The following is a 12,864-nucleotide window of genomic DNA, read 5'->3' as shown; positions in this document are numbered from 1 at the left end:
TTTATGGAATTAAATAGTTACAGATACATGGTGATTTATAAACCTTTTAACAGTCATGCATAAAACTAGATTCTAGAAGTAGTCACTTAGGGACCATTGCAATTATTTCTTTTCATAGCTCTGTTGTGTGGTAGCAATAGATAGAAAGGGAATGAAATCTTCCATTATATTGCCACTGTGTATCAGTGATTCATGCACAGAAATAACATGAACAAAATGACAGGAAATGTATTAGGAGAGTAGTTTTATTGAAAGGTATATATTAGCACTTAAAATAATCTCTTATTACAGATTCAACCAACTCTGGAGACAACATGTACACTTTAATGAATGCAGTACCACCTGGACCCAACAGACCTAATGTAAATATGAATCCAGTTATATACTTTTTTGAATTATACAGCCTTTTTTTATCCAAACACTATGTTTCCATCACATATCATTAATACTAATTATCCCATTTTTATGGGTGACACCTCAGTTGCTTCCCCCCCACCATGTACTTTTTAGCATTTCCCAAATCAATCATGAGAATACATGCAAAATAATGATTGGGGCATATTCTTCTACATGGAAAAGACCTTAGAAGCTTCTGCATGTGGATCTTGGGGACAACTTAGTTTGTCACACTGCGGTGCAATAGACTTCTATGTGTTAGGACGTCATCCTAGGAGCTGCCACTAAGCATTAGTTTCTGTAGGATTCAAATTTTTGTTACAAAGAAGTATCTACTCTTGAAAAGGGAGGAGAAAATTGCTGAAAGTGACCCAGTATTATGTTGCCCTGCCGTTCTCTAAAAAAGGATAAAATTAATACCTCTAAGAAGAAAACAAACTTCCCTGTTTATCTAAATGGGATGTTAAGAATGAAACCTATTGATAACATTTAAGTATTTGACTAATGAACTAGTTAACTTGTAACTATTTTAGCTTAAATTTCAGCAGTTCTAGAGCTGACAAAAATCTGGATTCCCAGGTAGAACTTGTTTCTTCTCTGATATTTCTCTATGCCTTCAGTTTTATTGTATTTCTCTGATTACAATCATATTTCATTTAATCACAATCCATATTATGGGCCTTTTGGAAAAAAGGCCAGTAGAACTTAAAAATATAGATATTTGGTTATTGCTAAATCATTATGCAGTGAATTTTAGAAATTTTTCAATAAAGTTAATGTCTTCAAGTTTTTGAAGAACTAAATTTAAGGTTAATATCTGAAATTGGACAGAAACTGCTCATGCTGCAAAGGTAATGTGGAGTAGTCTGATTGTCAGTATGGATAAGGTGGAGTTTGAAAACCGTTAATTAATCACTTACTTACCCATTGAAGAGAATCATAAAATTCCCTGTAACTTCAATGGGAGTAGAGCTAGGTCAGCACTAGCAGGTTTGAAAGTCATACACAAAGTGTTGAAGTAAATAATAAATTATTCCTAAGTTATATTCCAGCCTACAGAGGTGAGAGTTTCCAAAAATCATGAAAGTAGCATTGGAAAAAGTAAACAAAAGCAATGATGTTTTTGCAGTCTTCACATGAAAGACTTTCACTCAACTTGTGCATTCAGAGCTGGGACTGTGCATTTTTCCTTTACTTTTTTTTTTTTGAGGAATATTTTCTTTTTATTAGATTATCTACAAAAAATTGTACAGTAATACCAGTTTTTAATATCTGATCCTTTTGTAGTTTCCAATGGGGCCAGGGTCAGATGGACCTATGAGTGGACTGGGTGGAATGGATTCACATCATATGAATGGATCATTAGGTAATGATAGTAAATATTACGAACATTGTGAATTTTCAATGACTAGTGCCATTTTCTATGACTAGTTCTCTTGAGTTGTGTGGAAGACTGTATGTAAAAATCTTTTACAAACTGAAGCAGTTGTATATACAACAATAAGAAGTATTAAGATACTTTTTAAGCATATGAGTTGGCATACATCATGCACCTCTGGAAGAAAAATACTGTATTTTATTTATATAAGAGAGTATAGTTTTAATTCAGTTGATGAAAACCGGGCTAAAAACATACCGTCTCAGTAATCTAGAGGTGAAGGCTTAAGAACAGTTTTTATTTACGTCTCTTCCTCTTTGAAAATCTTGGGAAGGTGTCATTGTGAAATGCTGGTGCACGTTCTTACCAATTACCTGGAAGTAAGTTATTACATATTTTGATGTATGTGTTAAGCTGGATTTATCCCAACATTTTGATATCCTCATTTGTTCTATACTTAGCCATATGTCTGTTAAGTGTGAGTATTATTACTCCATCCCCATTAGCAGCTTCAGACAGGTGCCAATTTTAATGCACCCAAAAGAACATGAATTCTTGTGAGGGCATGCAGAGGCAGGAGGATCAGTGTACTGCTTGACTACTGACATTACGATTTTTGAAGGACTCGTTTCTAGCAGAGAAGCCTTGCACAACTCTGCAAAACACACATCTGATTATTCTAGCAAGTTCTTTGCTCTTACTCTTTGCTGGAAGCATGATAGACACTTGAAAGGGATTTAAGAAACAAGCCTCAGCTAAATAAATTGCATTTATGCCTTCCTCTTCCATACCCACAAGGTAAATAAATACCTTGTTTTTATTTCTGCTCATACCATAACACCAGACCAGTAGCTCTGAATACGGTTCTTGCGTTGTACTCTTCACTTCTGTCTGCACCAAGGGGTGTCGGTCATGCAGGCAACAACAGGGGGGAACCTCAGGTTGCAAGGACTTCAGATCTCTTTCTTTCTTGTTCTATCCCCATGGTCCACCAGCAAGGTTCTTTTTTACATATAGGAGCTGGCCTGATGCCCACAAGGGGCTCCAGCAACACCCTGTTGAGCAGTGTTTTCCTTTATGTGGAGAAACCCAAGCAAGCTAGATACAGACCAGGCAGGCAAAAGCCAAGCTGCCACTGTTCCCTGTGCTTCTATCCCCAAAGAAAATCTCTGTCACCTTCCCAGCACAGGCACGGACCAACCTAAACTCCATACCATTTAAGTCATACTACCATGATAGGTGGAGATCTATCACTCCTAGCCCAGAAGTTGGAGGTTGTGAGACAGGAAATATAAACAGGTAAGAAGAAGGGAGAAATTCAAAGAGGCTATGACAAGATGCGAAAAAAACCTAAACCATCAAACCTCATTTAGCAGACATGTTCTGAACAATTAAAATTCTGCAGTAGACATCTATCTCCTAACAGAATTATCTTTTTTTCTAGGAAAGCATGTCCCTGAAATTCCTAGATTACTTTGCATAAGGACACCTTATGATTGTACAACCTTTCTTTACATATTACAATCCTAAAATGGATTGTTGCTTTAATTAATAATGTTGCACATTACATTCAAATAAATGAAAACTGTGTAAAAGGTAGTCACATCTTTTCTGTCACTTTCTATAGCCTGAGAATTATTTCTTAGCTAAAAGAAAAAAATAAATCAAAACAGTTATGGAAAGATTTTACGTGTACCTAGCATTTGGTTAGTTGTTTTCTCTGTTGAAAATGGTGATGTGCTTAGTCAAATTAATGATGACTGCTTTCTAGGGGTAACTTCATACTAAACTGGAACCTGAGTTCTTTTAGGAGAGGAGGGCTAGGAGAGATCTGCTGCATTCACTTCCATGCTGCAGAAGGCAGCTGTGTCTCATAATCAGATGGATAAATTGGTCAAGGTCCATCTTGAACTTCTCCAACTTCTTTGACCACAACCCTTCTATTGGATATCTGTTCATAGCTCTGATGGTTAGAAAGAAGTCTTTTCCCGATTTCCACCAAAATTTATCCTTTGGGCCATCACAAAATGACTCTTCATAACATTTATGTATCTGATGTATTTATAGAGAGAAATCATATTCCTTCTCAGCCTTAATTTGCCTGGCTAAGTATAGTAAGCTATTTCAGTTTCCTCCCACAACTCCATTTTCTTGATTGTTTTTGTCCGATACTCTTCTAGTTTCGTATTTAGTACTCTGCTAGAATTTGTCTTTCCTGAAAATAGGTGACCAGAATTGTTTACTGTCTGTTGCTGCTAAAAACACTTTTCTTGATACATCCATCTTAAAGATGTATTTCCTTTATTCTTGGCTTTACCTGAGTGAGAGCTACAGCATGTGAAAAAATTGTTTTCAGTAGTCTTGCTTTCATTATATTTAATTTTACTTGGTTTCTGTTACTCTGGTCCTCAGGATCATCTGCTTTCTTCTGAAAGATACTGTCATCATCAGTATTTGTAATTCATCAGAAGTTGATGGCATTTCAGCCAATTTCTGTAGTAGGCTTCCGCTTCTGGGAGCAAAGACATTGATGAAACCCTCACGGCTGACCTTAGAGATAGTCCACTGCTGGGGAGTTTTGAATAGCTGAAGTTCAGTAAAAATAGTGGTCTTTTTTTTCCCCAGGGTCATCAACTTTTACTAGTTATCCATTATTTTGCTTTCTTTCTCTCTCGAGCTGAAGCAACATTTCCCCAAATTAATTGCATTACCTGGTACCCTACCATGGCTAATAGGACAGGGAAGTTGGACATACAGTTTCTTGAGTTGTGCTGGGTTGTCTCATCCTGAAAGGATGCCACCCGGGTAACTGATACAGATCAGAAGTGTGTCCTTCATTCTTTTCTCATTTTTTGCACCGGGTGTATACACAGAGAAAGGACTAACATTATTCCATACTGACTGTAAACTTTTACTAAAAGAGACACGGGGAAGGAAGTGAGATGATGCATCGTTGGTTATGCTTTAAAATATTGCTGTTACACTCTGTATATACTATGAAAAAAGTTCTTAGATTAACTTCAGCTCAAAACTAACTGAATAATTGTCTATTTTAATTTAAGGGTCAGGAGACATGGACAGTATTTCCAAAGTGAGTATCTAATCAAATATTTAGAGTTTTTAGAATATTTCATTCTAAACCTATTTTCTTTGTCTCTGTGATGAAGCTTTTTATTATGTATCTACATTTTCTGCTTGTCAACTTTTCGGAGGCTATGCAGACAGAATTAGTATTAATTGAAAATGAAAAACCAACATAATCAATAGGAAGTATAAGTAGACTTATTTCCTACTGCATAATAATGTGTATTAATGAATGTGATTAATATCCAGTTCATAATCTGATTGATCATGTTATGATCTTCCATACTGTTAAGACAAATGAATATAGTTCTAATAATCAATTCTAGTTAAATGTAAATTTGGGAAAATGGCATTAGGATGTTACTTTTATGCACTGCGTGATTGCTTTTGTCACCTCTGTAAGGCAATGTTAATATCTTAATCATTAGTGTAAGTTCCTAAAAGCTAGATTAAGAAGTAGTTTCAGAAGAAGCACTGTTTTGATATCACAACCATTAAATAGTACACTGGAAATGAATGTGAGCTTAACCCTCAGGGGTTTTGCATCTGCAAAAATAATATTGTGCTTGAATGTGTCACTTCTTCCATAAAAATAAAACTACTACATATGTGATCATCGTTAATTTAGGAATTAATGAGCTTATTTGGTATTGGTAAAGTGGCATAAATCTGTCCCCAGCAAAACACTATGTTTTGTACTCAGCATCTTCAGATGTAACTGACTGAAACTAATAAATACACCACTACAACAGTCTCCCTGCACTTTCATGCTTTTGATCTATAAATACAGAAATTGATGAAGAGATTGTTTCAGTTGAAATTTTAGAACTCATTCATTTGTAGCAAAGTTCTTCACAATCTTCCAAGAAAGGAGTATGAGTTCATTTTGAGCATTTCAACTGCCGGTGTATTTTAGTTGCCCCAGGATCGAGTACTGCGGTGCTGTCGCTAGATCTCTCCCAGTGCAGACTCAGCCACTTGAAATCTGTCTAAGGCTGATCTGCACATGCTCCAGTCACTCTAGGGACCTTGCTGTAGATCTATGCTCAGGAGCTATGATGAGATGCCAACTCGTAGGGAACAAAATGCTCACTTGAATTCCCATGGGTTAACACAGAAGTTTGTTGTGTGAATTTGTTGAGAATACACTTCCAGGTGTTCAAAAGGCAGGAATCATTCTTCACTTAGTGACACCTTTTTGTATATCCAAAGAGGAGGAGGAGGACCTTGTGTCGTTCCCCAGTTTGTGGTCTTGTGGTGGTGTGGTATGGGAGAGGGGTGGCCTGTAAAGTGTGCTTAGCGTGTATCTTTCCTGGAGAGAAGGACCTCAGCAATGTGTCCGAGGCCATTGCTGCTCCTTTGAGGCAGCAGCATCTATAGCAATCCTATATTTTTGTACATTTTTAAGACCTATAACATTTTCAGACTCTGCAAAGAGTAAAAGATGGTTTGAAATGACCACGTTGCCTTAGTTGCACTGTGCTTAGATGTGGAGTGATGGATTCAATAAAAGCCTCCAATGAGATAATAAGTGTTCAGCACTTTTTAAATCAGTGTCCATATTTTTTCTTCAGTATTTTTACTGCAAGCTTGCAGCATTTTTTAAGGAAGAAACCCAAAACATTTCCATTAGCTTGCCTTAGGATTATTTTTAAAAGCCTGTATTCAACCTACTGGTATTAAGTATCAGTATATGTGCTAATACAAGTATCAGGAGCTCTGAAAACTTGGATCCAAAAATTTACCTGGAAGTCTTGTAATTTGTTAACCGTAATAAGTAACTCATGGGAATCACATTTGATGCATGTCTTTTTCAAATAACTAAAAGAAAAATGCTGTTTACTTTGGAAGTAACAGAGTTGTTCTGTTACACCATTATGTATAATACCTTTTAAATATCTTTTTCTGAGTAGCACTGCCCAATGTGCAGCCTTCATTGACAGTAGTAAAAGTGTGTAGGTAGCATTTGTAATTTTGGGTAGGAAATAGTATATAATGCTTTTGAAACTTGAATGGAAGAGTTCTGCTTGCAAGGAATAGTAGATTTCAGGGGTTGATGCATGCAAAATTATTAGGTGGACACCTTCCAATTTTGTACAGAGTTACAAGGATTGTTCTCGTAAGGCAACAGTCTCCCTGCATACATCACTGGCTAGTCTTGCAGCTGGCTTTTTCACAAGTAGATTTCTGGTGACGGAGACTGTTCACTGAAGTTAACACAGTTTGGGGTGTGTGATGCTCAAGTCCAGGCACAGGACTTCAGTGGAGTAAAATCCATATTAGAGGAGCTGATTATCAATTCCCAGGAGATGCAGAAAATTAATCTAGTCTTGGTAGAATCAGTACAGCTCACAGAATTCAGAGCTACATTTTCTAGAGAAGGTTTTAATTGAATTGGCTGAATAGCAAAACATGAAGTTTTTATGATGGGCGAAGTAAATGAACTGAAATGATGCATATTAAATAAACATTAATAACCAGTGTTTCTTGCAGTGCCCATGGAATTTGTGCAGGCATCAAAGACATCCTTGCTTTGGAAAAACTCAGCTGGTGCTACAATGCTAGACCCCATACTGGCCATAAAAGCAGCCCAGGGGAGTTGCTATAAAAGCGTTTATGTCAGGAATTTGAACCTTTGGGGCTGGTGTACTGTAGTGATTGCAGCATTTCAGAGCTTTGCGGTACACAGAGCGCAAAGATAAAATAGGGGTACACCCCCAGGAACAAACAGAAGTGGGGGAGCATCATATAAAATAAATGCGACAAGGCCTTAATGGGTTTTAAACTTTATATTCATAGATTGTAAGGCCGGAAGGGACTGATATGATTGTGTAGTATGACCCCCTGCATAACACAGGCAACAGGACTTCCCTGAATTAATTCCTGCTTAACGTACAATAGCTGTGGTTGAACTAAAGCAATAGTTTTCAACCTTTTTCAAGCTCTGGATCCCTAAATATTTGCAATACTAACTTCACTGAATAGCAAACTTGTCAGATGTTAATTAACTAGTTAGGCTTTTAGTTGTCTTTGATGGCTGTGTTGTCCAGTGATTGCTGGAGATCTGGGGATCACAGTTTCAGAAGCAGTGAACTAGACTGAAGAAAGCAAAAGGGCAAAGGCAGGGGTCTTGACCTTGAAATGCAATGTAAGTTGCATTTCAGGTGCTAATAAAAAACAGTTATGCTTGTCACTTATGTAAATAATTTTATATTTTTATATATTATATTTATATTTTTATATATTAGATATATAATTAATTTTATATTTCATCTATAACTGAAAATAAATACACTGAGCTGAACCCATAAACATACCTGGCCATTCAGACTGAGAACGGTGATCTTCCCTCAGGGGAATATGGTGAAAACTTAACAGCAGCTTTTCATTAACCAGTCAAAACATACTGCAGAGCGGACAGTATGTACAGCCATCAGGCGTGCCACTCTGCTAATGTAGTAGCAAAAAGTAACTGATTTAAGTTTTGGTATTTGGTGAAGCTGGGAACAACGCTTTTTGTTCTCTTTGGAGGTGAAGTACATCCTGTGGAACAGTGGAGTATGTTGCAATATTTAAATTATGGACAGTGGTCACCATGGGACTTCATGATTACAAAGGGGAGCATGCGGAAGTATGGTATGAAGGGGAAGCAGAAGTCATAGCTATCCCATCCCATTTTCTGTTCAGTCATTACTCCACTATACATCTTTAAAGTGCCAGGGTAGGATAGAAAGCCTTTGTAGTTGTGAGGAAAGTGCCAAGAAATTAAGGGGACTTTCTCTTTTTTTAATGTTTGCTATTTTTCATTCAGAGTTTGACCTCTTGCAGATTTAGTTATACTAAATGAAGAATGCATGCAAGTATTTTCAAAGTGCAAAATACCTTGGGTTTTTTAAGAAAAAATCTCTACGCTAACAGACGTACTGTGTCAGGATTGCAATTGAGAATAACATAAGAAAAAGAGAACAAATTCACTTAGGATTCTTACAGCTGTTATGATTTGGTCACTTTGATCAAGAGCACTACTTGGAGTTGCATTTTATTAGCTTGCCCATTGACTGCACTAGGTTTGTGTTAAATTTAATGTGACACACCATATTTGCATTTGTATAAGGAAAATCTCAACAGCAATATTGCATCCAATTTTTCTGGATTAAAAAAAAAAATCAAGGGAAGAACTATGATAGATGTAAACGTTTCATAATGAAGTTCATTACTTCACTCCTTCCTTTCCCTGACTGCTCCTTTCCATCACAAATCCTCTGTAAGTAGGAGTCCTAACAGTGATGGAAAGAGAATCACCCATGCTCCAGGCATTGTAGGGTACCACAAATCAACTTTGTAAAAACACCTAACTAATTGTAGTGTCTACAATAATCATGTATTAGCTATTGACTCAGAATAATTTCTGTGACAATTACCTCGTTTCAGCCTTTCTTTAAGTAACTGAATCTTGAAGGCATTTTCTGAAGATTGCAGAGGTTGTTGTGCACTTCTGTAAAAAAAAGGAATTTATCTTCAGAAGCCTTTGTATTGTTATTTTTTATTAGCATTTCAGTTACACCTAGACACTGAAAAGGCAAATTAAAACGCTGTTGCATTATGCTCTGTGCAAGCAAATAGCAAAAGTACAGCTCCTCCTGGAAGTGTTTGTGAGCCCAGTTGAGTGGCCAGCTGTTACTCAGGAGTCTTCTATCTAAAACTCTTGCTAACTCTTTTACCTGTAAACACTGTGTATTAGCTGTGCTCAGTGAAGTGGTTTAGCACTTGAACCACACTTGTGAACTACATGTGAAACTGTATTTCAATGAACCATGAACTCTATGAACAAAGACCTCAGGCCCTGGCCTTTGCAAAGGTCTGTGTAGACCGGATCTGTCCATATGACTACCTTTAAGTACGTATTCGTAAGTCACATACTTCAAGGCACACGCTCATGGACTTCACTGAATTTGTCCACATGATTTAATGGAGTGACAGAGCTACCTCGTATACCTGCTGCAGCCATTTATAGCTTTTCCTAACTTCAGTAGGAGAAGATGCTGGCTATAACCTGAAAACAAGAATTACAGGTAAATAATTCTTGCCTCAGGGAGGAAAACATTACTTTACAGGCTAAAATTAGTGACTGAATCATGCAGAACCCCACAGAGGCTTATTTTTCATCTTTGGAAATCTCAGTGTATTGCACAGTGCATCTTTGTGCATTACAGTATCATGTAAAGCATGCCTTTGGCACACTTGGTGAAGCTGGGAAATGAACTGAAATCTTCAACACTTAATCTGTATTTTTAAATCTCATTTAACAGAACTCTCCCAGTAATATGAGCATGAGTAATCAGCCTGGCACTCCCAGGGATGACAGTGAGATGGGTGGAAACTTCCTAAACCCTTTTCAGAGTGAGAGCGTAAGTATTTCTTTACCTAGTTTTTTCTACTTTGTGAACCTTGATCTCTGGCATTTTTCTTAAAAAAAGAAAAACAACAGCAAGAACAAACAGTTTTGTAGTGTACTTGTAATGCAGTACTGTGCTTTACGTGTTTTTTACTAGCTTCTAAAATTATAGTATCGATTTGACAAAAAATTGTGCAAAACGCTGCTAGAAGTTGAGCTGAAACTGGAAAATGTGGGAGGTGTAGATTTACTGCAGAAACTCTTTTTCTAGATTAAAAGGTCAGGTGTCAATGAAAGTTAGATCTCTCAAGCAGTAATAATTACGCCTCATGTATTCAGTAATGCACAATGGGCATTTGTGAGGCAATATCTGAGCAGCCTAAATGCACATAGTTGACAGATCCTTACATCTGAGTGTTTCAATGTGTGGTTGCCCAACGTTTGACTCCTAAACAATGTGTTTCTCAGGGAATGTCTTTTAGAACAGGATTCACGCTGAAGTATATAATTAGAGCACCAGTAGATCTCATGTTGCAAAGATGCAGTGTGCTATTAGAGCCAGAAAAAACAAAGGTTCCCTCTAGTGTTCGTTCTGGGACAGACGATGCTTTTTTAAAATGGAGAATGCTGGAGGCAGCAAAACGTGGTATAAAACACATTACAAAGCACGACTACAGTACTTTCATACTCATGTGCCTGAAGCTGGGTTTCTAAATCCACATTTAGGTTCCTAAATAGGAGTGGCCTGATTTTTCAGAAGTGCTGAGTGACTTCAACACTTCTATTCTTATTGGAAATCACTGCTGCCAGAAGTGAGTGCAACTTCATTAACTATGCCAGTGGTGAACTTCAGCTCAGAAATTATGACACGTAAACAGTTTCTGTTAGATCACAAAACAGTCAAATTGCATGGCAAATTTCATGGGAATCAGATTTTGGGTTTTTTTGGGTTTGCTTCTTTAACTAGTGAAAAGGAAGAGTTTCTGCATGTTAGCTGTTGGTATCTTCATAAAGAGGGCACATGTTCAGATTGTGTGGAGTATTGGAGAAAATTGGTTTGTACAACCCAAAAGGCTGATGTTTCAATATCTGCCAAAAAAACAGTAACCACAGAACCTCCATTAAATGTGATCCTTGGTCATGGTAGTCCGTGACTTTCAATTTGGTATGTGTTGCTTGTACTGAGGGCAGGCAGTCTGATCAGCAGAAAGTCGTGAAAAGAAGGACATCAGCTGTACTCAAAATCAGTTTTCTCAGACACTTACTGGATTCTAGGTGCTCCTAGATGTCATTTTCCTACCTGGAAGAACCTGGGACCCAGTTCTCTCAAGGTTTTACGTGAGATATATGCCTACAAGACATGCATTATACAGGCCACATACATTCTAGTCTACTTCTAGATATCAGTTCCTCTCTAACACGAGTCACGTTGTAGTCTTTGGGAACTGTCTTGCTTTCTGATTCATATTTCGTTACTTGACTACTTAGAGTAGGCATTATTATGAAGTCCATTCTCAGGCAAATTTGCTGTTCAGTTCACCAGGAGTTTTGCTTTGGGGTGGGGAACAGTGCTTGGCTAATAATAAGTTAAAAACCACAAACACCTTTAGATCATCTTCAGATTCCTTGTCCGAAGTGATTACCCAGGTACTTTGGCTCAGATACAGGAAGTCACTTGAACAGATGCTTTGCTTTAAGCATTTGAGTTGGTCTCTGACACTGGCTGAAGGTGAGCATGTTCTTACTAGCTTTGGTGGCCAACTGTGGGAGTGCTCAGCCCATGATGGGACAGACAAACGATCAGAGACATGACATGGGACAAAACAGATTTTACCCAAGTAGTCCATTCTATGCAGTTTACATGACAGGGAAGACCCATCCAAAATAATTTTTCTAATACGCTTGGACACTTAGAAATGACCAGCTTGAAACTCTAGCTTTGGCAGGTTTTTTATTGCATCAGTTTTTGCAAAAGCAAATTTGTCTTTCTGTTTCTTTTATCATTTTCATAACACTAATAGCTCTTGCATTTGAACATTTTCCTCTACTTAGAAGATTTTAGGCCAAGTTAAGTGTTTCTGCAGTCTGCAATTTCCAATTTAAAAACAAATTAAGCATATAGATGTGCACTTCTGCTAGGCATTGTGGTGTCCCATTGATTATTGTAATGAAGTACTGCTAACTTGAGGGCAACTATAGCTTGTATAAGGGCTGCAGTTCAGTTTGTGTTACAGTAATAATGTAATGTGGTGACTTAATTTTTGGTTCACATGAAGGAGAATGACCACTGATCCTTGATTCAGCTTGCCTACTGAAATCGATACTACAACATAATACAGACCAAAAAGCCTAGTTTAATTCCAGTCAGACATATCTTCACTCCCTTTTTTCCATAAAGTAATAAAAAGCTCTCCAAAATATTTATGTGGTTCAGCGAACCATGAATGCAGCTGGTCTACTTGAGACTAGCCATCTGCCTAGCTAACCCCCCCCAGTAGCCAGCACTGACCAGGAAAGGGTCTGGAAAGCATCAACGAAGTATTGGTTCATCACACCACCCAGGTAACGCCGAAACAGTCTTTAAGGGAGTTGGCTTTATCAGTAACAGTTG

The 12,864-nt window shown here is 37.5% G+C and overlaps 1 protein-coding gene across 3 annotated transcripts in view; it reads left to right on the top strand.

The window, feature by feature from the left end:
• The window catches only part of SSBP2 (single stranded DNA binding protein 2), a 217,034-nt gene that overhangs the window by 189,604 nt on the left and 14,566 nt on the right, over positions 1-12,864 (top strand). For 2 of the 3 annotated variants that reach the window (XM_076362395.1, XM_076362394.1), the window contains 4 exons: positions 292-362; positions 1,684-1,762; positions 4,837-4,865; positions 10,168-10,266. In XM_076362395.1, the coding sequence (XP_076218510.1) occupies positions 292-362; positions 1,684-1,762; positions 4,837-4,865; positions 10,168-10,266 (278 nt within the window). The remainder of the gene's footprint in view (positions 1-291; positions 363-1,683; positions 1,763-4,836; positions 4,866-10,167; positions 10,267-12,864) is intronic. The other variant, XM_076362396.1, reaches the window with a different exon arrangement.

Source organism: Aptenodytes patagonicus, chromosome Z, assembly GCF_965638725.1.
Source record: "Aptenodytes patagonicus chromosome Z, bAptPat1.pri.cur, whole genome shotgun sequence".
Lineage (NCBI taxonomy): Eukaryota > Metazoa > Chordata > Aves > Sphenisciformes > Spheniscidae > Aptenodytes > Aptenodytes patagonicus.
Note: the sequence above shows the minus strand (reverse complement) of the source record. Positions and strands in the feature narration are given on the sequence as shown.